Source organism: Solanum stenotomum, chromosome 12 (genome assembly GCF_019186545.1).
Source record: "Solanum stenotomum isolate F172 chromosome 12, ASM1918654v1, whole genome shotgun sequence".
Taxonomy (NCBI): Eukaryota; Viridiplantae; Streptophyta; class Magnoliopsida; order Solanales; family Solanaceae; genus Solanum; species Solanum stenotomum.
In genome coordinates this window covers 40839904-40863755 of record NC_064293.1, presented here as the reverse complement: position 1 = coordinate 40863755, position 23852 = coordinate 40839904, and the positions used below count along the sequence as shown (strand labels likewise).

Sequence of the window (23852 nt, the reverse complement as noted above, 5' to 3'; positions counted from 1 at the left end):
GTTCTTATGTTTTTTAATTTCGTTTTTCATTTAGTATTCTGAAGTCTGAATATATTAAATTTCTATCGTATAAACTCGAGATATGTGATTACCGAAGGAGCATCCCTCTCTCTAAACTCCACTAGATGTTTTGGTATTCCTAAGGATGATGATATGAAAAGATGAAAGAGTCCCTACTAAAAGGACTTTTGGCAGGGTCATTGGTGGCACACGTGATGGCACGAAGGGACAATAGAATAAGGCCATGTTCATTTGTATCTAGTCGAATAAACGTCCACGTACATTAATAATACTCCCCTAACGAGTGCCCAGTATACTTTAACAAGGGTATCATCAATTTCCTAAACGTTTTGTCTTGTTAGTGAGATTTTAATACTTATTTAATAGTGGTAATTATTTAATAATTGTATTTGATTACTTCTCAAATCAGTTCTCATGGCTCCACCATCCAACATTAATCATTGCAAATATAATATATATTGAATCATTTTTATTAGTTCGTATGTTCACTTTTTTATTTTTTAATTATATTTTAATGAAAATTCTGATTCAGACATTATTTTCTACATATAAGAACTTTGTTAGGTCGTTACATTTTCAAAACAAATAAAAAAGTTTTTCTTCATTTAAGGATACTACTTAATAACAAGTCTAAGATCAATTTTTTTGAATAATTCAAGAGAAAGCTGTAATAGATATCCATCCTGAAAGTTTGGATGAATAATTCAAAAGTTGTATTACTATAAAGAGATTGAAATTTGCGTAGCGAATTACAATAATATAATTTTTCCATCAAACACAAAATATTAACTAGATAAGAAAATTAACTTTTAAAAAAGGCTTAACAAAACAAGTTAATAAGAATTTTCAAAAGGAGCTCCTACTATTTAATTACTTGGCGCTTGAAACTTTTTTTAGTTTTTGACGATGAAAATCAACTTCTTCAAAAAACCAAAACGATACATCTATTTATTTAATTGAACTTGGTCACGAGAAAAAGTCCTAGGGTTAGATATATAATTTGTAGGATAGTGAGAATGTAACTAGTTATGAATTTATAAACTTTCTTTAAATCTTAATTAGTTAAAGATGAATATCTTTGGAGATTTTAATTTAAATTATTTCTTATTATGTTTTTTAACATTAAAAAAATGATTCTTTCCATTAATTTTATGTATACTAATTAAATAAGTAATTAAACATTAATATTTTCATATATATGTGAACAATAATTTATTATCCTTTCATTTTAATTTGTTTGTTAGATTTTGACTTAATACAAAACATAAAAAATAAACAATACTTTTGAATATACCAATTATCTCATATCAAAAGGTAAAAACAAAGAGTTAATAAAAAAATTATTATATATCTGAAATGTATAAAAAAAAACCGACTACTATAGTCTATATGACAGTTAAATTGTTCACACCTTTATTAGATAATACTGTATAATTACACACACCTAGGAAACCAAAAGAAGACTAAAAATAAAATTCGTATGGTCGAAAACACCGCAGATTTACGTCTTTCTAAATCAACCACACCAAAACCTAAAAGATAAAAGCAAAAAAAGGAAAAGTTTCAAACCCCAAAATACATAGTATAGTGTTTAGTGTGTATCACCATCATCATATTCTTCATCTTCTTTCTTTCTCTCTCTCTCTCTCAACGCTTCAGAATTGCATGCACCCTATAATGGAACCCTAAAACTACGCTCTTCCTTATATAGAGTAAGTATATCAAAACTCTAAAAAGAGTAAATCTTAAAATGGCTTGTTCTTGTTTGAGCGAGGATAATTGGTTCGCTCTTTCTCAAATGCGCACCACCACCACCTTGCAGGTGGAAGATCCACAAATAATCGGACCCAATTCCGCCGGCATGCCCGAATACCGTTTAGAAAAAGTTTTCCCTGTTTACGCTGTTGGCGTTTCGGAACCCGACCCGAACTTGATTGTCTCTGTCGCTAACACCGCTTCTACTCTTGGTGACCCTATTTGGGATGCTGTTAAGCTTGAAGCTAAGCTTGAGGTCTGTTTTTTCTTCATAAAGATTCTATCTTTACACTTTAGTTTTTTAACCACCGTGTATTGACCAACTTGTGTGCACCCAGCTGTTTTAACGTCTTCACAAGAATCAAGACATGTGCAAGTTTAAACAGACGAAAAGAAATCACGATTTCATTGGGATTTGAGCCTGCTTTACACATAATTTGACCACAAGAGAACTGTTTCATTCAAGTTAACAAAGAATCAGTTGTTTTCATTTCTATCTCTTTCTATGTGAAGATTTTTCTTCTTCTTTTCTTTTGGTAATAGTCTTTCTTGGGGTTGGATTTATGTTAGTGGTATAGTTGCTAAAGACTTAAAATTAGTATGTTGGAGTAATAGTTTAATCGGTTGAAGCAAGTTTACTTATCCTTGTTTCCAAGTTACCTATTCACATATGCTATAAACTTTTGAAGGATCTGACACACATCCAACTCTATTTTAAGAGTCTGAGCAACATAGCTTTTTAGTCATGACCTGATAGATTAATTCCAGTGGTGGATATCAATCAAACCCAAGTTCTAATACTCTTATTGTTGGTCTTAGATCAAATGGATGTTTCTCCAGTATCCGGTGTTTGTAAGCTTTCATAGTGGAGTTAATGTAACAAATTTGGTAGTTTGATAATGGAGTTAATGCAACAATTTGATGATGGAGTTAATATCACAAATTTGATAGTTTGATGGTGGAGTTCATGTAAAAAATTTGATAGTTTAATAATGGAGTTAATGTAACAATTTGATGGTGGAGTTAATATCACAAATTTGATAGTTTGATGGTGGAGTTCATGTTAAAAAATTGATAGTTTGATGGTGGAGTTAATATCACAAATTTGATAGTTTGATGGTGGAGTTCATATAACACATTTGATAGTTTGATAGTGGAGTTAATGTAACAATTTGATGGTAGTTAATGTAACAATTGTTTTCAGCTATCCATCATCAAGAGAACAGGTATAATAAAGATCTGAAATCTACTATGTAAATTTAGGTAGCTGGATTCTCTCAATTTGTTAGTTTTGTATAGATTTTGAAAATGTGTTTAGCTGATAGTTTTGTGGTACCATTTAATGTTGTTTCTATTATGAGATTCAGGCAGAGAAGGAGCCAATATTAAGCAGCTTCTTGTACGCGAGTATTTTGACTCATGATTGTTTGGAACGGGCATTGAGCTTTGTTCTTTCCAATCGTCTGCAAAATCCTACACTTTTGGCAACTCAATTAATGGACATATTTTCTGATGTAATAATGCACAATCGGTGCATTCAATGCTCCATTCGACTTGATTTACAGGTGCACTCGGGATTCCATGAATCTCAAATATATTCTATCTTTGTACTTTTTGACAAGTACTAACAGTTCCTTTTGTCCTTCATCCTTGACAGGCATGTAAAGATAGAGATCCTTCATGTTTGTCATACTGTTCTGCTCTTTTGTACCTTAAGGTGCTGTCCTTTTATTTATTTTTAATTCTATTTAGATGATTATTGTTAGTATTTTTATTTTATTTGTTCCTATGTCTTTCCCTCATCGGGACCTAATTTTATTTCCCCTCCAGTTTGTTGAACATTTCCTTACAGTTACATCAACTTCTTTTCTAGATGCTAACAATTAAAACGCTAAATCCAATGAACTTGTAAAGGAGCCTCACTATGTTTACGTTCTCCTAAATTATAGCAAGGCAAACTATCTTTTTGCAAGTCCGTTTCTTATCTTAATACCCTCCAGGCTTCATATCAGTGTTTCTTTATCACCGCCTTTTAGTTGATTTATAGAGAGAGGAACACAAAACAAGAGAATTGTGGTTCTCAATCTACTGAGGATTTTGCTTTTCTGATATTTGATTTCAAATTGTCAAAATCCTGATATCAAAACTAATCTGTTTAGGGTTATCATGCTTTACAAACACATCGAGTTGCACATACGCTATGGAATCAAGGGCGCAAAGTCTTGGCATTGGCGTTACAAAGTCGAGTTAGTGAGGTAATCTTATATCCTCTACTTGGTGATCGCCATCATTGTCATTTTCATTAGCACTGGACCTATTGCTCCATGTTACTTCATTGTGATTTAAAACTGTCACTTCAATACAGGTTTTTGGGGTTGATATACATCCAGGTAATCATTCAGTTTCTCCACCCCTCCATCTGCACCAAAAGAAATGGCTTCTGTTCGATTCCTGTCAATTTTATTGTCACAAATTACCTTTGCTAAAACTACCAGTGAATTATCTTATTAGTGGACCTGCATCGATAATTATGACTAGGTTATACCTGTTTTTGCCTATAAAACAGCTGCCCAAATTGGAGAGGGAATTCTTCTGGATCATGCGACTGGTGTTGTAATTGGTGAAACCGCCGTCATAGGGAATAGAGTTTCACTTATGCAGGTGAGTTATGTCGATTCCTCTATGTTGGGTGTTGATGTGTCATTTAATACCAATTTCCTGCACTGTAGATTATCTGATTGGGGGAGATAAGGTAATTAAGCTTTTGCTTCGTTTTGCTTATTCACTTTGCCTTCATATTAAAAGATTTAACAGAAATTTGAGTATCGTGGCTACGGTAAAATACAAGTATTTATATGCCTGACAACATTTATTAGAGTTCTTTGAGCATACAATGTTAACAAATCATTGATCAAAAGTTTTCATTGTCTTGTATTAGTATTTTTTTTTTCATTAACCAAAAAATGATAGCAAATTCTGCTATTGTAAAGGCTGGTAAAGATGTTGCACAACTAGATCCTTTTCCTTTGGAGCTTCTCAGCAATGGTTCCCTAGCCCTCTTAAGCGATTGATTGAATCCGAGTGGATGTTCAGGAGTACCTTTCAATGAGTGGACTGTGTTTTAAGTTTAATCTATAATTTTAAATTTTACAAGTAAAAATTCAGTTCGTCATCTGTCACTTTTCAATCGTTTATCCTTTTATGTCTTAAAATTTTTGAAAAACCCTTTAAAAATTACTCTAGAGCCCCCTACCCTCTCCTCCCAACAATAAATCCTAAAAATCATTTTAGCAAAATTTTCCTCGACTTCTGTTCCTACATAAGTCACCCCCCCTCCCCCCCTCCAGATCTCTGCCAGTTCATGAGTGTGGATTCTTTTGCTTGAATTTATTGTAGCAGGTAGGGTATACCATCTAATCTATGTGGCATGTGATGCAGAGAGTATAGATAGTACAAGAATCAGTTCATACACCCACACCCACCAGAACAGAAACGTATTTGTGGACATGAGTGGAATCCGGTCAAAAAATTCTTCATATGAGGGCAATGGTATTGTTTTTGTGTAGTGATTTCTAGTGATGTCTTGAGGTGGCAACTGGTGGGAATCCTTCTACGTGAAAGGAAATGGATTCCTTAAGCATCTATTACCTAAAGAATCCATTCCATCACCTTGAATATCATCAATCTGTGCTTATATAAGCTGGGAAACTTGAATCTCATGGGAAAGTTCATTCTCCCTCTATCCTGAAGATAGTCTAAATCTCCGCTTTGGTCGGTCTCAAAGCTGTGTCCACTTTTCTTAAATGGGAAATTAATAAACTTTGCGCAACAAAAAGTTTGGATGTTTGTTACACTCATCAGTATTCTTCCATCTTATTCTTCTGTAACACTAAACTCAAAATACAGCTCACATGTCCTTGCAACAAAATACTAAACAACTCGTATATTTAAGTGCACAAAGTCAAAGCTAATAAAAATTGGGAGGGATTAGTAGCATTTTATTTGCCTTGGCCAATTTAGGGAAGAGTTATTATACTTGTCAGTGGACAAACTTAAACTTTCGAACCCTGTATCGTATAATGAAGCCCATTTATTGGCTCCCAGGTACTGAGCAGGTAATAAGTAGACAGTCCATCCCTGTGAACCCGTGCTCTGACCAGCTTAAACTTTCAATCTCCGAATCCTATTAGGAAGCTCATTTATTGCCTCCCAGCTGCTGAGTGGGTTATGAGTAGACTGCAGACACCCACGCTCTTCCTTTTGTATTTGTATTTAACACAGCATAACTTATTATTTATTCTCCTCATCATGCCTGTAGATTCATTTTTGTGGAGATGCTTGTCGGTAGAAATTCTGTTTAGTACTCTTTTTTTCACCTGAATATATTTTGCACAGGGTGTAACCTTAGGAGGAACTGGGAAAGAAATTGGTGATAGGCATCCCAAAATAGGTCAAGGTGCACTTATTGGAGCTAGTGCCACTATACTTGGAAATATAAAAATAGGGGAAGGTGCCATGGTTGGTGCTGGTTCCCTTGTGATGAAGGATGTTCCTCCCCACAGGTTGAGTATTATATATTTTATATTTCTGGTTTGTCTGTAAAGTAGTTCTGATAAAACATTGATATACTGGTTGCAATGTGCCGTCCTTTGGTTTTACAGTATGGTGACAGGAATACCAGCAAAGGTGATTGGTTATGTAGATGATCAAGATCCATCTTTAACTATGAAGCATGGTATGTCAAAGATATTTGCTTTAGTAGCAGTATACTCTTTTCTCTCGTAACTCGCTCTACTGCGGTTAGTTTTGTTATGATATATATGCCACATATGCATTATCTGTCCTCTCTTGCAAGAGTTAACTCTTTTGTACTATTTACTTGAGGAATAAGGGGAACAATATGATGGATCTTCTTTATTAGGTTGTTTGGGTCTTGGAGGATGGTAAAAGGGGGAATTCCGACTCTAGAGGTTTTCCTGGAATATCTGATTGGAGTTACTTTGTTTTAAAAACATATGCTTGTCTACATGAATATGGGAAACAATAAGGGGGAGAAAAGAGATTCAACATTTAATCCCTACCCTAGGGTTTAAGTAAGTGGCACAATAGGTTTGGAAATGAGAGAGAGGGTCTCTAAGTATTTATTGAGCAGATTGATGTTATCCTTTTTACTATTAAAACACAGAGATAGTCATAATATGAGTGAAGCCAGAAGGTGCCATGAATTAAAACAAACGATATCCTAGATGGAAACTTTAAACAGAAACATGAAGGTGTAATACAATTAGAAATGTAAAGAAAACGGAAGGTCATGGACCTGTCATGATCAGTATTCATCTGTACTCTATCAAATTATGATGATGTTTGATAAAGTTGAAGTAAGAGTCACAATGAGAAGACTTTCTCGCTAGAATTGTTTCTAATTTCTTTGAATTAGGAAGCGTTAACTTATTAGACCCCTGAAATATCACCAGTCTAATATCCTGATGGCTCATACTTACTCGTGTTATACTGAAACATTCCTTTGTAGTTTACAGTGATTGCTCATGAGCTACCAACAGGAAACTTTTATTGTCTTCTTCTTACCCTTTGCTTAGAAGTTAACTGCTCATTGCATTCCATTGTCATATTGCAGATGCCAGCAAGGCGTTCTTTAAACAAGTAGCCATTAGCTGCAAGGAAGCAAGATCCAATGGTGAGATTTCATTATGCCAGTATGTTGTTTAAAGTAGGGATATATTTGCCTTAGTTTGGAACAAACCAAGAGTGATCCAGTTGAACTTGAGCTTTGCCCGTACAGCAGCTTCTGCCTGGAAGCTAGCTATATCCTCTTTGCCACATCCAAATCAATGATAAAGATGTTATAAATATTCCAAATAGGGGTACTTCTGAAGTATATCCTATAGTATCTTTTGCTGTTTCCAAACTCCAGTAGTCGAATCTGTTTGAAAAAGTTTTACTTGCCACTTTTAGCAGGCTCAAGTTTTTGTTGTAGTAGTAGTAGCAGCATCACATAACTCTTCTATGCATCTCTTCTTGGCAGGAGCGGTTGCTTCAAAGGCCGATGGCTCAACATGAGATTAATGAAGCACATCTTCTTCATTTGACTATTAACCCCAATTCACTTCAATGTGTGAAAATGATTTTAGTATTTTCACCATCTTTAATACTACTATAGGATTTCTTAAAATAGAAAAAAATAAAGCTCCTTCTCCTTTAAAGATTGATCATCATTCAATCGACGTGTAATGCCATGTAATGTGTGCCGTTCTAAATTATGTATTTCTTTCTCCAGCAGATTTGTCACTTTGTATATTTGTTTGAATTAATGCTATAACGAACATACTGTTTATTAATGTTGACTGGATTCAGCAATATTGGTTATATTATTAATGTAATAATAGATTAAATTATTAATAGTTTATATTTCATATTCCATTAATATCTTCATATATATGAGTCGGTGAAAGTACTTGAGAGAAATTTATTACTATGTTTCATGTTGCCATCGAAATAGAAAAGAAAAAAGAATAAGGGGCATAACAGAGTTCCTTTTTTTATTTTATTTTTTATGATATGAATATATTCTTAGGGCTACTTATTGAGTTTTTTTTGAGAAATTTGCCATAATACAAGTTTGATTTGCTGACAATTATATTTCTTTGCAAGAATTTCATAATAATTCAGTGTAGCAACTTTTAGATCATACGAAATAAAAATATTCAAAAGAAAGTATAAAGAATTTCCCTCATTAATCATTTAACCAAAAATAAAATAAAATTAGTCAAGATAATCAATATCCTAACATTCAAACAATTAATTTTATACAAATATTAATTTACATATTTATGGTATTATAATAATTTACAAAATATAGTAATTTAATTATGTCGATCTAATTCATAACATGTTATATAGGATATTCATTGTTTTCTTTTCTGACGGTGCGAAACATGAACAATTTCACTGGTTATAATAATATAGATAAATTATATTTTGATTTATTTTTTTAAAATAAAAATATCAAAAAGAAATTGAAAATACATATCAAATTAATATGGTAACTACACTAAAAGAAATTTTACTTTTTTTATTAGATGACAAATAGAACCGCAGATAGTATGCGGGAAGGTGTAGCAGGGAAAACGTGAGATCTCAGAATTTTCTTCCCCTTTTTTAGCGGATTATTGAGATTTCTCCATTGATACTCTTCTCAATAATAATATTAGACACCGTTTTGCCGCTTGGACATTTTACAAGCATCTAGATCTGCAGTTCCCCACTGCTTCATCCATATTACTTCTCAGGTCAGCCTTTTAATACTTTCCAATTTTATCTAAATGATGCTTTCTGCATACATTTTTGCTCCTTTTTCTGTGTTAGTGCATTGGTAATTTAGCTCTGTTGAGGTCGGTGCAATTTTAGTTAATCGTACGATCTGGTTGATACTGTAATCTGCACCTCTTTAATTTCTTTGCAGCACAACTGTTGAAGTAAGCCTAAATTCTCTTCTCGAATTTTCAAAAATTTCATTTTCTTTGCGAAACTGGTGATAAACCCCAACTACCATCGGGTTTCCAGTAGCTCATTGGAAAAAAAATGGAGGAGGGGGCAATTTCCTTTGTGCTTGTGGAAACTAAAGCTACATTGGTGTGATCAATGTGAGGTGGTGATACAGAGATAGTTTATTATGATGTTTTGAATCTTTTACTAGCTTCCGTTTAGTCAAATTAGCTTGCATGGTGGATCTTGCTATGACACCTTTATTTACTTACCAGAATTTTTGGCATTCAAATTAGGTTTTTTTTTGTTGATATTTTGAAGCCAATGTTTGTGTCTTTTTATCTTGATTCTTTAATTTCAATGCTGAGTTACGTGATCCATATTAGTGGATTATTTATTTTGTGTTTTGTGATTTGTGATTGTTACTTATTGCAGTTGATGGATGAAACAGTTTAATCCCTACTTCTCAGAAGCAGAAGCAGAAATAATGGAGGGAGATATTAGTATTGGGGCTGCAGATAATCACACGGAAGATGCTACCAAAACGGAGGCACAGTTCAATAACTTCAATATTGAGAGTGATCATGTAAACGATAACGGAATTTGTGATAGTCACGAACATACAGGTGATAGCCATGATGATCTTGTACAAATGCTCGTAGAACTTAATTTCCAGAATGAATATCTGAAATCTCAGATTGTGGGATGGCAAAGCATCAGCATCTATTCTGATGACTCTGGTCAACAAATTAAAACGGCTGCACATGAGAATGTGGCAAGTGATAATTCAGAAGACCTTAATGAGAAGATCAAATCTTTGAATAGAGAACTTTTAGAGGAAAAGCAAACACGAGGTGCTGCAGAGGTAGCACTAAAGCATCTTCAAACGTTATACTTAGAAGCTGACACAAAGGCCCAAGAGTTTTCTGTCAAAGTTGCTGAAGGTTGTGATTTGCTTTGACTTCCACTTTCTTCTTCATGTTTGTTGAATTCAACATCAAATATAGAACTCGGGTTTTATGATAAGTTCTAAAAGTGTGGTGATGTACTTCCATTGTTAGTTGCAGATTTTTTGGTTTTCCTTTTTTAGTTTCAGTTGATCAAGATGATATGCTATTCTGAAGTCTATAAATGGTTTGTTTGAATAGTACAACATAAGATGGATCAGGAAATAAAAGAACGTGATGAGAAGTACTCAGAGCTAGACTCGAAGTTCAACAGACTTCACAAACGGGCAAAGCAGCGTATTCAAGAGGTGCAAAAGGTAAATTCTGAGACTATCCTCTTTTATTTGATAAGTCTGATGTCTTTCATGAATTTTTCATCATAACTTGGTCAACTTTACAAAAGGTGTTTTACTTCTACAAAACTTTCTGAGTTCAAGCAAAACCTTCTATAGATAATAATATATTCTACAACGACAAATGAAACTGGAGAGAACTTTTGATTATAGATGGTTTTCATCTCCTTCAAATTTTACAACTCTTTTCTTTCTGAATCGTCCGAAGATGCAAACGAGGCTTCACTTCCATTAATCTTTCCTCCTTATATCCATCTTTATTGCCCTTCAGCTTCTTGTTGCTTTTGCACTAGGGGTCACCCATGATATATTGAATAGGGAGTACCATGGACTGTAACTATGAAATGAAACTACCTGCTAAAATAGACTTGAAAACCACATTTTTATCTTAATGTCCAAATGTAGTTTCTGTTTGTATAGAGGATTGGGTGTCTTTTGGTGAGGACCATTTTTTGTAGGTTTTTCCTTTTCTGGTATACCACTTGTATACATCCATGTTGACCTTGTTATTATCAATGAAATCTGTTACTTAATAAAAAAGATGCGATTAAATTTGGACATTAAGATAAAAATGTGGTGGACAAGTTATTCAAGTTGTACATTAATTGTTTACATTTTTTTTATTTTTAAAGCAAGAATCACGATAATTAACTATTTTTTGTTGCAATTCTGTTTCTTTAGGAAAAAGATGATCTTGAGGCCCAGTTTCGTGATGTCAATGAGAAATCTGAGCGCGCGTCCTCTCAATTATCTGCATTGCAGCAAGAGTTGGAACGCAGTAGACAACATGCTCAGGAGGCACTGAAAGCAATGGATTTGGATAGGCAACAGTTAAGAAGTACAAACAACAAGTATGTCCTCCTTGTGAACTTAGTTGACACTGCTCCTCCACAAGTGATTTTGATGGATTATCTGTTTATTATTTGGATTAGATTTGAAGAAAAAGAAAAAAGAACACAAAGAGATATCATCAGAGCTACCTGTCGAACAACTTCTTGATTGAGCTACAACATTACCCCTTGAGATCTTCAAGTGTCCATATACTAAATGAGAAAATAACCTTTTAACATAATCACCTAGCATTTTGTCAATTTGTCTCATCTATTTCACGTTGGAATCGCTCGCAGTAATGATAGAATATGTTTTTTCTCTTTTTTGACGGAAGTCAAGTCTTTATTAAATAGTTGCATCAGGCTTTGGAATTGTCAATTTTGTTTAGATACCAAGCTAGTTCATGTCAACTGGTCCCAGATGTTCTATCGATTTTGTTATATCAATAAATTAAGTATTGCTTTCTGTGATTGGTCCAAAGGCGGGTCACAGACGGATTTCTCGGTTATCAAAAAAAAAAAAAAATCAGTATGGCTTTTCTTAATGTGAAATTTTCTTTTGGATTTTCTAGTCATAAGATGCTTTCTATCATTATTTATTTTCAGTACTCAAATTTGTTGATTTTTAGGCTCAGAGACAACATTGAAGAGCTGCGCCGTTCCTTGGCACCAAAAGAGAATGCTCTGGAGGCATCACAACAGGCACTTCTAGAGAAAGAGCAGGTGTGCAACTGTGAGAAAGTTCACATATTGTATCAAGTTAAATGCCTATAATCAGATAGTGTCGATTGTTTAATGGCTTCCTGAGTCGATCTTATGTCCTTACCTGTCTTCTAAGTATTTCTTAAATCCTTTTGGTATTTGTATTCAAGTTTATGTACATAGGTGGTGAAGCTCTAAGTTGAAGCAGGAATATATGCTGCCACATGGGCACTCCCACCTGATGCGCACACACCCGTGAAAAAAAAGGGCAGAAAAGAAGAATTAGTTGAAAGTTTTCATACTAGTAAATAGACAAGTAGATCTCCAAGAACCCATTAAAAAAATAGAGCAAGTTGATTTGGCAGTCTGGCATTTGTAATTGATCTCTCCCTCCTTACTTTTGTTCTTTTGTAAGAAATTGTTGGTAAGTTAACTATTCAGTTTTTTTGTTCCCTAGCAAAAGGGCATCTTGAAAGCTCTTTTAATTTGTAAAAAGATTTGTCTAAGGAGACATTGCTAGGAGAGTACCATTTGTCAGCTGCAGCTCTAAGATGGTGCCTGAGAAAGCTTGTTTTGAGCATCTTTAAAGCTCTTTTAATTTGTAAAAAGATTTGTCTAAGGAGACATTGCTAGGAGAGTATCATTTGTCAGCTCCGGCTCTAGGATGGTGCCTGAGAAAGCTTGTTTTGAGAAAAAAATAAAAAAACATAATTTAAGAAAAAAAATTAACTATAAAAAATAAAGCAGTGGACTGCAAATAACTGAAATTTGTGAGATAATTCTCATGTCAATCAAGTTAATAACTGTTTTAAATCTCTAAATAAGCAATTTTAAGTTTCTAATTCAGATACTTGCTGGTTTACATATACGAAATTCTAGTTTTATGTACTTATTCACTAAACTATTCATGCATAATGTTACTTTACATTCTCAAAAAAAAATAAAATTCATGCATAATGTTTTTTTTTTTAAAACAAATTTGTGCATCACTTTATCATCAATATTTATCATTTTACTCACTTCAAGATAGAGCCCGTGGGTAGTCATGTTAGCTAGCCAGCTTATTAGTTTCTGATTTTAGTGTTGTTCCCTTGTGTCATTACAGATAAATGTTCTTTTGAGATCTAGACAGTGTTAATGATAATTGTTCTCATTTGAACAAGATATCCAGTAAAAAGAATCCATTTCCTGGGTCACTCGTTTAGTATTTCCTTACTTATTGCACTCTTAATGTGTGGTGACGTTTTATGATTTCTTGTGTTTTGCATTTAGTCATCTAAAATAGATTGCCAGCTGCCTAGCAGGGTTCAGATTCAAATTAGTGTAAATCTCTGCACTTCAAGTGTAGATGGAGTGGACAGAGTTTTATTCCAGAAGCAAAGACACATTTTATCTTTTAAAAGGACTTGTGCGCTTTCTCTCTTTTAAATGGATAAGATTAAATAGAAGTTTATCAAGGTCTACAGAGATGCTTATTGTATTTTTCAAGGAGAAGTAGAAGATAATTTGAGGACCAGGAATCTTATGTTGACAGAAAAGGCTAGAAATAAAATGGTTGTTCAATTACGAAACCCAGGATATGTGTAAAGGTTCATGGCCTATTGTGGGTATATTTGGCCTATGTCTAAGTTCTCTCCTGATACACTTCCTGAACTTAGAGGATCTTTGCTGAACCTTGGTTTTGCAGAAGTTAGAAGAGATGCAAGCATTGCTGCAGGCAGCAGATGAGAAGAGACAAGCTTCAATTGAAGACCTCTCTTCAAAGCACCAGAAGGTACAAAGGCAGTATTACCCTGGTGCTTTAGCTTCCTGTTTCCCTGGTGCTTTAGCTTCCTTCTTTAGTTCTGAACGGTTAATATCTTAAATAAATTCCTCTTCTACATCAGCAAAAAGAGAGTCTGGAAGCCCAAATTGCTGAGGCATTGGCTGAAAGAAGCAAAGCAGCTGAAACAATCTCATCTCTGCGGGTAATGATTCTATTCCTAATTGTACACAGAGATGGAAGAATGCAAGAGATATAAAACAACTTCATCTTGCTCATATATATTTTGGTAATTTAATGAGGTATAGATGATCTGAAAAATGACGTTTAATGAGATTTATATTTCTTGCTCAGTGGATTGTTGGTTCCACAACATTCTCAGGATCCTGTCTATTAAGTATTAGTTGTTCAATTTTGTATCTTCTGGATATTTGGAGTTCTGATCGTGTGTTGTTCCTTGTAGACTCTGGTCGCAGAGAAGGAGTCTAAGATTGCAGAGATGGATGCAGCTTCCACTGGTGAAGCAGCAAGACTTAGAGCTGCTGTTGAAACAGTTAAAGGAGACATTATTCATCTGAGAAGTGAACACGTATGAGCTAACACTTTTTCAATTTGACCTTAAAAGTCATTCAGAATTGATTCTTCTCGGTGCATGTCAGTCACTCCAACATATATTATTCCAAGACTATAAGTTGCTAAAGTTCCGCTCCTTTTTTGAGATTGCCAATTTGAAAAGGAAGTTTCTGCTTCACTTGCAGTCAAGCACCAGATCACAGGCTTAGTTGTTGGGAATCCTAAATTATACTTGTTACTCTCTGCTAACCAATATGTCTTTACCAACACATGCCTTTTTAATTGAGTAGAGGTAAAAGTGGTGGATGAAAGTTCAAAATGCTAATCTTTTAAAGAATAATGTTGCAGTTGCTCCTTAGCAGTCATCTTAATCTTGATACAAGAGCCAGTTTGGGAACATAATTAAATATGTCCTGGGAATTACCCCTTTTGATTAACAATTTGATGTGTCCCCATAAGGGTCGATTCTCAATCTCCCGTGATGTAGTCTTTCATAGTAATATTTGATCATATGCCCACTATAACTTGTGGTTTGCTCAAGTGTTTTGTGTAATGGAGCAAATAACTGCTCTAATTAATTTGGCATAACCATTTTCTAAATGATTTATTCTTGTCTCTGGTAAGATGTTTAATCTGCTTTGTTTGGTTCTTACTTCTGTAATGTTTTGATGCGTTTAGGAGAAAGAAAAAGAGAGTTGGGAAACCACCTGCCATTCACTCAGAACAAAGCTGGAGATTGCTGAAAGTAACTGCATCCGTGCCGAGATTGAAGCAGCCAAATTTAGAAGTATAATTCTGTATACTGGTTAGTTACCTTGTTTAGGAGATGAATTTGGAGCTCATACTTGTTTTGACATTGTAGGTCAACTGGAGTCACAGTTATCTGCTCAGTCTCAGGTGTTAAACTCAAAAGAGGCTGAATTGATGGCGGCCAAAGAAGAGGTGATTCTAATCTCTTATATTTCTTACCTGTATTTCTCCTCTCACAAATGTTTAGGTCCCGTTCGTTTTTATAAGATTATGATGTCTAAATTGTATACACATCTAGATATTGTATCTAGATCTGAACACTGAAAAACTAACATTGTTTTTTCAGCATCTGAATGTTGATAATTTATCTTTATTTTAAAACTAATAAATATAGAATTTCAAGTAAATTACTACGAATAAATTTTTATCCACAAAATGTTGGAAAATATTTATTAACAGGGAGTTAAATAAATTGTTTATTTGATGAATCACACTCTAAAAAAACTAGAAAGAAAGGTGATGATCGGCAACAGTAGTTGTAAGGTGGTGGTGGTCATGATTGTATGGGGGAGGTTGCCTATGATGGTTGTACAATGGTGTCCGGTTTTGGACAGATAGAAGTTAGTGGTAGAGGTGGTTGGTATTGGTGGTTTTGTGAAGGAGGCGGTTAGTGGTGGTGACTAGTTGTGAAGGTGCTTGGTGATTGTGGTGGTGACCGGCTTTGGTGGTTGTGCAATGGAGGCTGGTGGTGGAGGTGGTGGGTGGTTGGTTAGTGGCAGTAATTGACTGTTGTGGAGATGGTTGGTCGGTGGTATCAATGCATCTAGAATTTTTATTGATGTCTAGATACTGAGATCCTCCTTAGGTGACAGGTTAATTGAATATTGGTATCCTCCCAACCTCTTGGCAAAAAAATTATATATCAATTGGATCTATGCACTTTTCTTATTTTCTTCTTGAAATATGTGCACCAATTGCATATTTGACATTTTACTAAAAGAATCATTTGAAGCGAGAAAAGAAACAAAGAATCTGCAAGAGGTACATATATTTTGTTCGCCTTGACAGTATGGTATTTACTGATTTAAAGTTATTGAGAATTCAGGTAAAGATTTTTCTTCCAGTTGCTAGACTATGCAATGATAGAATCAGGCAATTTTAGGATGTTGAATGGCTCTTTTTAAGATGAATCTAGGATGCTGAATAGCGTGCCATTGACTTTAATTATTCCTTAAGAGTTCGGTACTAGGGAGTTAGTTGCATGAAAAGTGGCTAATATTAATTATGGGAAAGTAGCAGCGAAGGTTGACACAAATGTTCTTTGTTTTATGTATCTTATGATTTCCTCTTCTATGGTAACTTGCAGATCAATCGCACTCAAAGTGAATTTTCATCTTACAAGGCTCGTGCTCACGCACTTCTTCAGAGAAAGGATGCTGAATTGGCTGCTGCTAGAGACAGCGAACAACTTAAAGCACTGGAGGAAGCATTGAAGGTACATGCTTCCGGGTGTAACTAGTGAAATGCTTTGGCTTAACAGTTTAGCATTAAGGTCATTTAATTGTTGCTAAGACATCTTGCTCTTTCAGGAAGTGGAGAAAGAGGTAATGTCAGTCTCTTCTGAAAGGGATAAAGCCCTTCAAGATCTAAAGAACACTTTAGTTAATCATGAGAAGGAACTTTCAGACAGGTAATCTGAGTTTGATGACTTGTTCGATGTCCACCTGAACGCAAATTATGCGCAGTTTATTTTTGGGGTGCTTTTTCACACATTATACTCACAAACATTGGCATGGACACACTCTTAAGTTCATTTACTCCCTCGGGTAAAATAGTTTTAAATCTAATTTGTAGTAGTACAGACTTTTTACAGATTTGATTTAGCTTCTTATTTGCTGAAAGAGAATGAATTGACACACTTCTCCATTAAAATCATTTCCAGAGATGAAGCTCTTCGTGCTACAGAGCAACGGATCAGAAGCATGGAAATGAAGCTCAATTCTGCTTTTTCTGCCCACCAAAAAGAGAAGGAAGCATGGCAAATAAGCCTTCAAAATGTAGAAGAAACATGGCGATGTAATTTTTTAGGATGATATAATAATCAGCTTTCTATTTATGAATTGCCATTTATTCAGCTTCCAAATGGAAAACTAATTTTAGATACTGTTTTGCAGTGAAATGTGATGCATTTAAAGCAGAGAGCATGGTTACCTCTGGTGATAATGTTCAAAAAGAACTAGATGACCTCAAACAAAGCTGCAAAAAACTGAAGGTGTGATTTATAATCATCAATATGATCACAACACTTTTTAATTTGGTGACACCGAGTTCTTTAACTTGTAGGAAGAGCTTGATTCTTTTCGTGACCTTGCTGACAAGATGATTGAGGAGAAGGACAATGAAATCTCTAGACTTCTAGATGATAACGAGAACCTTCGCCACAAACTTCAGTCTGAATTTTTTGTAAGTGTGGAGCAGTCTCCAATCACCTATTCATACTGGTCATTCATGAATCTGCTTGAGCAATGCACCTATTTAACATGTGTATTTGGGCATTCTTTTAAAATTGTGATTTTTCTTCTGCAAATATCAGGCCGATCACAATGGCAATTCCAATACAGGTATGAAGATCCTCAGCACCTTTTAGCTCATTCTACAGTTTAAAATAATATTCTTTAATAGCTGCTTCAGTGACTAATATTGCTCTTTGAAATGATTGTACAGTATATGACAAGCAGGATCCTCTGAATTCGACTACCTCAGATGCTGATCAGCAGATTCTAGTATGGACAATTTTCTAGTTACATTACTGTGCAATATTTTCATCAGTTACTGCAAAGGGGAAAAAGGAAACCAAAGAGTGAGACAGAGATTAGTATAAGTGGCAACAGTTTAAAGTCCAACCCAAACATGGTCTGACATGCTTTATGCTTTATACATGTCCTTTATCGCCCTAATATACACCATCGGGACACCTTTAGCCTCCAAACGCCTCCAGAGAACATCCCTCGGGACTTTGCCATAGGCCTTTTCAAGGTCAATGAATGCCATATGAAGGCCCCTATTCCTTTCCCTATTCTTCTCCACCAATCTCCGCACAAGGTGGATGGCTTCAGTAGTTGAAAGCCCCGGCATGAACCCAAATTGATTCTCAGAAATGGACACTCCTTTCCTCACCCTCATCTCCTCTACTCTCTCCCAAACCTTCATAGTGTGGCTTAACAATTCGATACCCCTGTAATTGTTATAGTTTGGATATCACCCTTGTTCTTGTACAATGGAACCATTGTACTCCACCTCCACTCGTCGGGAATTTTTTCCGTCTTAAAAATAGCATTAAACAACCCAGTCAACCACTCCACACCTGCCTTATCTGTTATATATATGAAAGAAAAAAAAAGTAGTATTTGAAGTTAAGTCGAAAAAGAATATTTGGAAATTGAAGTTGTCTCTGGACATGCATTTAACTTGGGAAAAAGTTGAAATTTTGTGAATGGACATGGGTTTTTCACTTAAATTTTAAAAACTCAACTTCAATTTTTTTTCCAGAAAATCAGTCCAATGTATAACCAAACAGTGTTTTGGAAAAAAATAATTAAAAAAAGGAAAAATAATCCGTGGACAAACGGCTCCTTAGTTGAGAACATTAGTTTTTAGCATTCAGAGACTCCATTTCTGTCTCACTAGTCAATGCCACTACTTAAAACCTCTTTGATGCTTCAGGTTTTGGCGAGACAACAAGCACAAAGAGAAGAAGAGCTTGCTCAGTCACAACGTCACATTCTTGCCCTTCAAGTAAGTTATTCGCTCCGAGAACATCAATATTCTTAAGAGATAGTTCCCTCATTAGAGTCTGATGTCTTGATTCAGGAGGAGATAGAAGAGCTCGAACGTGAAAATCGTCTCCACAGCCAGCAGGTATGTCTTTAAATAGAAGTCATGTGTCTGTCATGGCTAATTCTCTCCTTTCTTGGAGACTGGAGGGTGGCTTGAGTTATTTAGTCATGGACATAATGTTTGAGTGGGCTTAGGCAGCTGGTTCTTGGCTTAGACAATCATATGCTTTGCTGTCCTTTTACTTGGACTTCTTCTGATTTGGATTCCCTTATAAGTTTGCCTTAATGAGTGCAGGAAGCTAAGTTGAAAGAGGAGCTTAGGAACATGGATAGATCACAGAAGAGGGAAGGGGTAGATCTGACGTATCTTAAGAATGTCATTTTAAAACTTCTCGAGACAGGTAACTTTTCAGTGTTGCAGTGAAAAGGTTTAAAATTTGTTCCCTGTAAAAGCAGATTTTTTTTAGTTGAACTAATTGCTTTCATAGGTAATTATTTTCATCATAATTTGCTTGTGATAAATATTTCACAGGTGAAGTGGAGGCTCTATTACCTGTGGTTGCAATGCTTCTTCAGTTCAGCCCTGAGGAGGTGATGTTCTTGTTTCCAGTAGTAAACTACTGTTTTCATTTCTAAAATATTGGTGATAGTTATGACAATATATCTCAGTAATATTCATGAATCTATTAGGCCTTACTCCGTTAAAATAAATACATGAAGACTTATTGTGACTTGGTACCTTTTAGCTCATATGGTATGTATTTGCACTGCAGGTATAGAGAACTTAATTCTGATAATCATCTTATTTTGCTATTAATTGCAAAATCTGGTTCTATCAAATGATTAGAAATTGAAAATGTGCTATTACTTGATTAGGTTTCAAATAAATTTAATTGGAAGGCATATGCAGACAAACCTTTTTGTATTTATCGTTCTCCTGCTGATATTTACTGTGTTGATTATCATATATCAATAGTGAGTAAATCTACAGGAGTGTAATATAGCCTGAAAACCTCATGAGTTTACTCATGCATTTGCAGATGCGGAAGTGCCAACAAGCCTATCGCTCCTCTATAGAAGCTCAAGCCAGCCCAGCAAAAGATACATCAGGATCTGGGAGCTCACTATTTTCTAGATTCTCATTTTCTTAACAGCCAATGAGGGCAGCAGAGATGCTTCCCAAATGTTGTCTAATCCAGCTTCAGTAGATTGGATAGTCTGGAGCAGACGTGGAAGGAGAGATACAGTAGAGGAATATTTTGTGTTCTTATGTAATTAACAAAGAAATGCCTTGTGCAAAGAATTTTCTTTTTGTTGTATAGAAGTGATGCAAAAGAAGAACAAAACACAAGCATGAGTAGGCATCCCTTGTCGTTCTTCACATGATATGTTGTATACCAAAGGTATTTCGTTCTTCCTTTTTTTTTTTTTTTTTTTGTTTAATTGGGTGTAGAGAAAGGAGGAAGAGCACATTTTTTTAGAAATTGTAAAATTTTGGTAGTAAATATCGCGTAAGGAAATCAATTGAACTGATGACTTCCCTAGAACCTCAATACGGTGAAGCTTATTAAAAATAACATCTTTACAAAGATATATATTTACCATATTTTGAGAAGAGCCACTACCTTCTTAACTTCTTCGTGATTATAGTTTTTGGTTTCCCAAAATCTCAGAGGAAAAAGGAAAAACGATGAATCCCCAATAATATACTAGTTAAATAGAAAAGGAACTTGAAAATTTTCATCCAGCATCTATAGTTGGAATTTTAAAGTTGAATTGCAATAGATGTGATATATATTAAATACCCCTAGACTAAAAAATTAGAGTAAAATCGTATGTTATACATAATTTGATAATACGATGTCTTTAGCCAGGCAGTAAACATGCCACTTGGTGAGACGCAATGTACCTTCCATTGCTGTGATTGGCAACCAAGTAGTCTTACTTACCCCTTGGCAGTTTCCATCAACATTGCTCACAATGTCTTTTTTTATATCGACACTAAAGGCAAGGGAAGTTGGTCTTGAGTTGTTAGTATTTAAATATCTAAAATCAGGAAGATGCAAACAACTTTGTTTGAACTTGTAGACTACATCTTAAAAAATGAAGCATTGACAATAGCACGTCACTAGTAAAGTTTACATCACTGTCTAGTGTACTAGTTGAGGTTGGTGAGATAGACAACGATTGGTACTTTAATGTTATTAGTATTTGACAAATAAGTTTTACTAACTTGAATTAGAATATATAACTTCCAATACCTCAACTTTAAGAGGTTGAGGTTTGTAACTTATTCCACCAATATACATTTATCTATTTCTTTTATTTTTTAAAAAGAAGTAGTGCTAAGTTCTGAAACACAAATAATTTGTCGTGATTCTCTTTTACACGCCCACCCGACCAAAACAAATGATTTTTTTTTGGAGGTGTGGCACTATGCAACAAGTTACAAGTCAAACAGGGGAATCAAGGGTGTGATGTTCTCTTTCATGATTCTGTAACATCAATAAATAACATGGCAAGAAGAAATTTCAGCCTACTTATTCAACCATATTGCAAGTTTTCCTCATAAAATGGAGTGAGTGCTGCTCAACAATGAACCCAAAAACCAAAAAGAAAATACTTTTTCATTAAACTTCTAATAGGACTAAGTAATAGTTTCCATATTTCTAAAAAAACTCCTAGAAGTACACAAGAATCAATAGGACCAACACATGCTCAAGTGTTGTCATTCATACTCTCAACTCAAATAAACCAACAGAACATTAAAGGCACAAAAAAGAAAATTATAAAGGGTTACAAATATGAAAAGCCAAAAGCATAGAAGAAAAATACTAGTATAACCAGAACAAGATAGTTTTAACCATGCTTAGCTTGGAACTCCTTCATGAAAGCTACCAACTTTTCAACTCCAGCCAAAGGCATAGCATTGTATATTGAAGCCCTCATTCCACCAACAGACCTATGTCCCTTCAGTTGCACCATCTTCTCACCAGCAGCTGTCTTCACAAATTCAGCTTCCAATTCTGGTTTAGCCAATGTAAATGGCACATTCATCAAAGACCTCACTGATTTCTCAACTGGGCACCTGTAAAATCCATTGCTAGAATCAATAGCATCATACAAAATCTGAGCTTTCTTCTGATTCTTCTTCTCAACCTCTACTAATCCACCTTGATCCAACAGATCTTCAAATACAAGCCCACACATGTAAATCCCATAACAAGGGGGTGTGTTATACAATGAATTGTTCTCAGCATGGATCTTGTAATCCAACATCACAGGTGTACTTTCCTGTGCATTTCCAATCAAATCTTTCCTTATAATCACAATGGTAACTCCAGATGGACCAACATTTTTCTGTGCACCAGCGTAAATGATACCAAATTTAGAAACATCTACTGGTTTTGAACAGAAATTGGAGGACATATCAGCAACAAGAATGGTTTTCTCGTTAAGGGGTGTTGGGTAATTCTTGAATTCAACCCCATGAATAGTTTCATTGGCGCATATATGCAAATACTTGGCATCTGGGTTTTGTACCAACGAATCAAAATTCGGGATCTTGGTGTATTTTTCCGATTTGCCACTCCAAATGACATTGGGTTTGCTGTATTTAGCTGCTTCTTTGTAAGCCTTGTCACCCCATGAACCCGTGACGATGTAATCAACGGCGTCATCCGGTGAGCAGATGTTGAGAGGAATGGCGGCGAATTGGGTGGTGGCCCCACCTTGAAGGAAAAGGACGGCGTATTCATCAGAGATATTAAGAAGGGTTCTCAGATCTGATTCTGCTTTTTGAATAATGGAAAGGAATTCTTTACCACGGTGGCTCATTTCCATAACGGACATGCCGGAGCCCCGCCAGTTAACGAGGTCGGCTTGGGCTTTTTGGAGGACATTTTCCGGGAGGGTGGCGGGTCCGGCAGCGAAGTTGAAGACCCGATCTGATGAGGTGGTAGGGTGTGTTTGGACGGGGGTGGTAGTTGTGGAGGCGGCGGCTGAGCAGGAAATGGACATAGATTTGTATGTGGAAGTTAGGGTGGTGGTTGGGTGGACATGGGTGGAGGGGAAGGTGGCGATATGGGTGGCGGATTTGAGGGTTTGGTAGTTCTGGCGGGTGGTTTTGTTGTTAAGGAGGAAAGATTGGGTGGTGGCAGCTGACATAGCCATGGCTGCAGATTGTTTGTTTGCCTTTTTCTTCCCTTTAGAGACTCTGTGTGTAGAGAGGGTTGGGCGATGCAGGGAAAAAAGGAGAAGTTGGTGTGTTATTTATACAGCAGTACTAGGGAAATGTGGAAAATTTGACACACATAAAAAATAAATTATTCATATATTTAATTTTTGTGTAACTTACGAATGTTTGGTAGACAGGAAAGAAATAAGTCATTTACATAAAGTTAATATGACGTTTGATTGATAATTTTAAAACTCACCTAACTAATGTAGTATTGTATGAGTTATGAGAGAATCTATAAATTATTATAGTTATTTCAATTTCTAAATCGTCAACCCACCGTCGTAGTTATACAAAAATTAATGCATGAATAATTTATTTCTTATTGAGCTACCAAACGATCCCTAACTACATAACTCTAATCACCTACCAAACGATCCTTAAGGGTGTGTTTGGGNTACTTAAAAAAAAAATTAAAACAAAATTAATTTATGTTTTACCTCCATAAGTAATAATATTTTTCTATCATTCACATATTTCTTTACCACCTTATAAGAGGAATATAAATTCATATTTCAGAAATAATAATAATATATAATAATAATAATAAAATAATAATAATAATAAAATAATAAAATAATAA

The 23852-nt window shown here is 35.0% G+C and overlaps 4 protein-coding genes across 5 annotated transcripts in view; 3 read left to right on the top strand and 1 right to left on the bottom strand.

The window, feature by feature from the left end:
- The window catches only part of LOC125846792 (catalase isozyme 2), a 186530-nt gene that overhangs the window by 78449 nt on the left and 84229 nt on the right, over nt 1–23852 (top strand). The window lies entirely within an intron of this gene.
- On the top strand, nt 1617–8117 carry LOC125846800 (serine acetyltransferase 2-like). Its single transcript, XM_049526408.1, has 10 exons — nt 1617–2032; nt 3144–3341; nt 3434–3493; nt 3936–4031; nt 4142–4166; nt 4343–4437; nt 6172–6338; nt 6438–6511; nt 7412–7471; nt 7820–8117. Exons 1-10 carry the CDS (start codon nt 1772–1774, stop codon nt 7852–7854), a joined length of 1071 nt encoding a protein of 356 aa, XP_049382365.1. The 5' UTR covers nt 1617–1771; the 3' UTR covers nt 7855–8117.
- On the top strand, nt 8907–20537 carry LOC125846785 (protein GRIP). Of its 2 annotated transcripts, none has more exons than XM_049526389.1 (22): nt 8907–9083; nt 9715–10223; nt 10428–10543; nt 11261–11430; nt 12039–12132; nt 13799–13885; nt 13998–14078; nt 14337–14462; nt 15125–15233; nt 15309–15388; nt 16563–16691; nt 16786–16886; nt 17139–17272; nt 17371–17468; nt 17540–17659; nt 17790–17817; nt 17921–17979; nt 18920–18991; nt 19067–19114; nt 19328–19433; nt 19565–19623; nt 20073–20537. In XM_049526389.1, exons 2-22 carry the CDS (start codon nt 9722–9724, stop codon nt 20181–20183), a joined length of 2430 nt encoding a protein of 809 aa, XP_049382346.1. In that variant the 5' UTR covers nt 8907–9083; nt 9715–9721; the 3' UTR covers nt 20184–20537. The 2 variants fall into 2 exon arrangements, with proteins under 2 accessions (XP_049382346.1, XP_049382347.1); XM_049526390.1 differs by having other exon boundaries at nt 8930–9083; nt 9731–10223.
- LOC125846794 (phosphoserine aminotransferase 2, chloroplastic-like) lies at nt 21629–23294 on the bottom strand. The gene has a single exon (XM_049526401.1). The coding sequence runs from the start codon at nt 23203–23205 to the stop codon at nt 21892–21894; it is 1314 nt and encodes a 437-aa protein (XP_049382358.1). The 5' UTR covers nt 23206–23294; the 3' UTR covers nt 21629–21891.